The following is a 3802-nucleotide window of genomic DNA, read 5'->3' as shown; positions in this document are numbered from 1 at the left end:
GTCGCTGTGAGTCAGAAACCCTGCATAGGGTCGCTGTGAGTCAGAAACCCTGCATAGGGTCGCTGTGACTCAGAAACGACTCCACGGCACATTAACAACAACGAACCCTACAATGGGAGATATATTTGTACCTAGAGCAGAGGGTCAGTGAAAAAGAAGAAGCCCCCCAGTAAGATGGATTGAAACAATGGCAGCAGCAATGGGCTGGGACATAGTAACAGTTGTGAGGAAGGCACGGGACTGGGCAGAGTTTCGTTCTGTTTTGCGTAGGGTCGTTATAAGTCGGCACTGTCTCCACGGCACCTAACAACAACAACGACAACAACAGAGCTGCTGTAGCAGATACTGATGGTCTTATGGTAGAATCCCTATGCTCCTGGTGTGGCGTGGTAGGATCAGCACTGGATGGTGAACCACAAAGTCTCCAGTTCAAACCCACTAGCCATTCGTCAGAAACCCTATGCAGGATCGCTATGACTTGGAACCAACTCGACAGCACTTACCAACAACAGCTGGTTCAACTCCCAGTCAGTGCTGTTGATGTGTAGCCGCCACTGTCAGTGGAGGCTGTATGTCGCTGTGATGTTAGGTCTCAGAGAAGCTTCCAGACTAAGACAGACTAAAACGAAAGGCCTGGGGCCTGACCACCCTCTGTGTCTGTCTCCTGCCCCTGTCCAGGCATCGTGCGTGCCTCCAGCGTCTTCCCCATTCTCAGCACCATCCTGCTTCTGCTCGGAGGACTCTGCATCGCAGCCGGGAGGATCTACAGCCGCAAGAACAACATCGTCCTCAGTGCGGGCATCCTCTTTGTGGCTGCAGGTAAGCCTGCTCACTCTGGCTGTTCCCTCAGGGTGCTGGCGCTGGGCCGGGGCTAGGGGCACACGGGAGTGTGCAGTGAGCACCCAGCCTTGTGGAATCACCGCACATAGTTACCTCAAGGAGTCTCTAGGTGGAGCAACTGGGGAACACCCTCCACCCTCCAGAAAGTGGGAGGTTTGAGTCCGCCCAGAGACCCTTTGGAAGACAGGCTTGGTAATCTAGTTCTGAAAATCAGCCACTGAAAATTGTATGGAGTCGGCCCTTAGTGGGCATCGTAGTCAAAGACCTTAAAGGAGTATCTTAATCATAAGGGGAAAGAATGCAGAAAACAATCACAAATCTTTGTCATGGAATCCAGAAATTCTTCAGCCATTGAGGCTGGGTGAACCCCTGAACCTATTGGCCCAAGATTCATCTTTAACTTTTTTAAACCAAAATTATGTCCCAAATCCTTCTTTGAACCACAAAGAAATGATAATAATTGTTTATCTTATTAGGCAAAGTATGTCTGCCTTGAGCTTTGTGCTTTTAAAAATAATCATCTGTGTGAGATCAAATTGAAAACAGCAACTGAGAAGATTCGATGAAAAGGCAGTGCGTTTCAGTCAATGGTGATGGAAGAATCTGGAAAAAGATGACAAGAATACATGTACAACTTGAAGACATTGTTGTATGAGGGGGCTTTAAAAGCTAATGAAAACAATGGGATCAAAAGATCATAGAATTTTCCCATGAACTTTTTGAAGCCTCCTCATACAGATAGAAATTGATGGAATAGTGTATGACTATTGGTATTTTCACACACAAGCACACCCCTAAAAAAACCTGTGGAACATAGTTTTACTCTGACACCCATGGTCCCTGAGTCAGAGTGAACGCCACGGTAACTGGTTGGTTAATTACTTCTAAATCCAGGTGAGCAGAGTGTCCCAAGGAAGACATGTCCTTCTTTGTAGCAGGGCAGTCTGACTGAGTCAGGGAAGAACTGAGGGGGCGACATGTGAGGGCAAGACTCAAGGGAGTAACTCAGTAAAGACAGATGGGGTATAGGGCAGGCATTCTCTGCAGAAGACAGAGCCATCGAGTCCATGCCAACTCATAGTGACCCTATAGGACACAGCAGAACGGCTCAGATGGTTTCCCAGGCTGTCCTCCTCACAGAGCACATCTGTCTCCAGCAGAGCTGCTGGCGGGTTCAAACCGCGGGCCTTTATTTTAGCAGCCAATGCTTCAGGCCTGGCCCAGCGTGGATCTGCATTAGAAACGTGTTCTATGTTTCTGAATCCATACTTCTGCGGTCAGGTTTTCCTGGGGGACAGTCGGGGTGACTCTGAAGCTTTTGCAGCCCTTCTTCTAGCCAGTGAGTTTCTTCTCTGTAAGAAACAAAGATGTCTAATGCACTAGAATGGGGCAGACCTCCTGCCCATCCTGACTCCCCTGGCTAAGAGAAGAGTCCCCTCCACACTGCTCCCCAAAAGCATCACCCAGGAAAACCCACCCACAAAAGTATGAATCCCAGTGGCAGACCACATGCCTAAAAACCAAATACCAAACCATGTGCTACTGAGTTGATTCTGCCCCATGGTGACCCTGTGAGACAGCATTCTAGGCTGTAATCTTTAAGGGAGCAGGTCACCCACCTCTGGGTGAGTTCAAACTGACAACTTTAGGTTAAGAATTGAGCACAAACCATGTACCTCACCATGTGCCTAACCACTCAAAATGGCTGTACACTCTCAACTGCTCGGAGTCTCCACAGAGACTGGAAAACTCAGGCCGAGGTGGGGCTCCCAGAGACTGGAAAACTCAGGCCGAGGTGGGTCTCCCAGCGAAAGGCTCGCGGATGCTCAGTATACAGTTCAGCATAAAAACAAGGTTTTCCAGCCTGCGTTGCTTGGAGAGCTTGTAGGAGACAAGGTGTTTTTTACCTAACTCCAGAAGGATCAGCTAGAACCATCCTGAAGTTTCCAGAAAAATATGTGGCATTCAGATAAAGATACAACAGGGATACCTGTCAGGAGAGGCAGGAACCACATGATTTCTTAGGCCTTGTTCCAGTAAATAAATGCAAAAAAATGTTATAAAGCTGAGCAGTTATTTTCTCAATTCTTATCATAGCTCCTTGTCCCATCCCAACTGTGTTTTTGCTTTCAAAGCAGTTTTTTTTTTCCCATGCAGCAGACTGGTGAGGTGTAAAGGCGCTGGCTCTGAGAAGGCTCTGCTCCCCTCTGACCAGACAGACTACCTCATCTCTCTGTGCCTGGTCTCCTCATCCTGAAACGCTGTGGCGATACCCATCACCCATTATGGTGATGATGCTATGCCAGCCATGGCAGTAATTGGACCTCTGTGCTGGGGACGGGCAAGGACCTACCTAACACAGTTCTCAGGCCCACGTAGGCACCTTAAGTTGGCCTGACCTAGTCTTGTCCTCATGGATTCACTTGGAGTAGGAGATGATTTCTGTTCATCTTGGAGAATTGAGGGACAAAGGCATGGAAGGGACTGGCTCAGAACTCTCCATCCAGGTGGGCTCCTGTGCATACTCCAGGAGTCTTTCGCCTACACAACTTTGGCTTTTGTTTTCCTTTCAGTGTAGCCAATTCATGTGCACTCAGGATGTGTGGGTCTGAGAAGTATGGTGTGTGTATTTGTGTGTGTCTGAAGAGTGTGGTTTTATGTCTGTGTGTATGCCTAAGGAGTGTGGTGTGTGTATGTGAAGAGTGGTGTGTGTGTACATGTGTGGTGTGTGTGAGGAGTGGTGTGTGTACATGTGTGGTGTGTGAAGAGTGGTGTGTGTACATGTGTGTTGTGTGTCTGAGGAGTGATATGTGTTCATGTATGGTGTGTGTGAGGAGTGGTGTGTGTACATGTATGGTGTGTGTGTGTGTGTGTGAGGAGTGGTGTGTGTACATGTGTGGTGTGTGTGTGTGTGTGAGGAGTGGTGTGTGTACATGTGTGGTGTGTGTGTGAGGAGTGGTGT

The 3802-nt window shown here is 48.4% G+C and overlaps 1 protein-coding gene across 1 annotated transcript in view; it reads left to right on the top strand.

Annotated features, from left to right (window-relative positions):
- The window catches only part of CACNG4 (calcium channel, voltage-dependent, gamma subunit 4), a gene marked incomplete at its 5' end in the record, with an annotated part of 63412 nt that overhangs the window by 56514 nt on the left and 3096 nt on the right, over window positions 1-3802 (top strand). The window contains one exon of the mRNA XM_006833733.1: window positions 679-819. Coding sequence (XP_006833796.1) covers window positions 679-819 — 141 coding nt within the window. The remainder of the gene's footprint in view (window positions 1-678; window positions 820-3802) is intronic.

Source organism: Chrysochloris asiatica, unplaced genomic scaffold (assembly GCF_000296735.1).
Source record: "Chrysochloris asiatica unplaced genomic scaffold, ChrAsi1.0 scaffold00007, whole genome shotgun sequence".
Classification (NCBI taxonomy): Eukaryota; Metazoa; Chordata; class Mammalia; order Afrosoricida; family Chrysochloridae; genus Chrysochloris; species Chrysochloris asiatica.
This window is presented reverse-complemented; position numbering and strand designations above follow the sequence as displayed.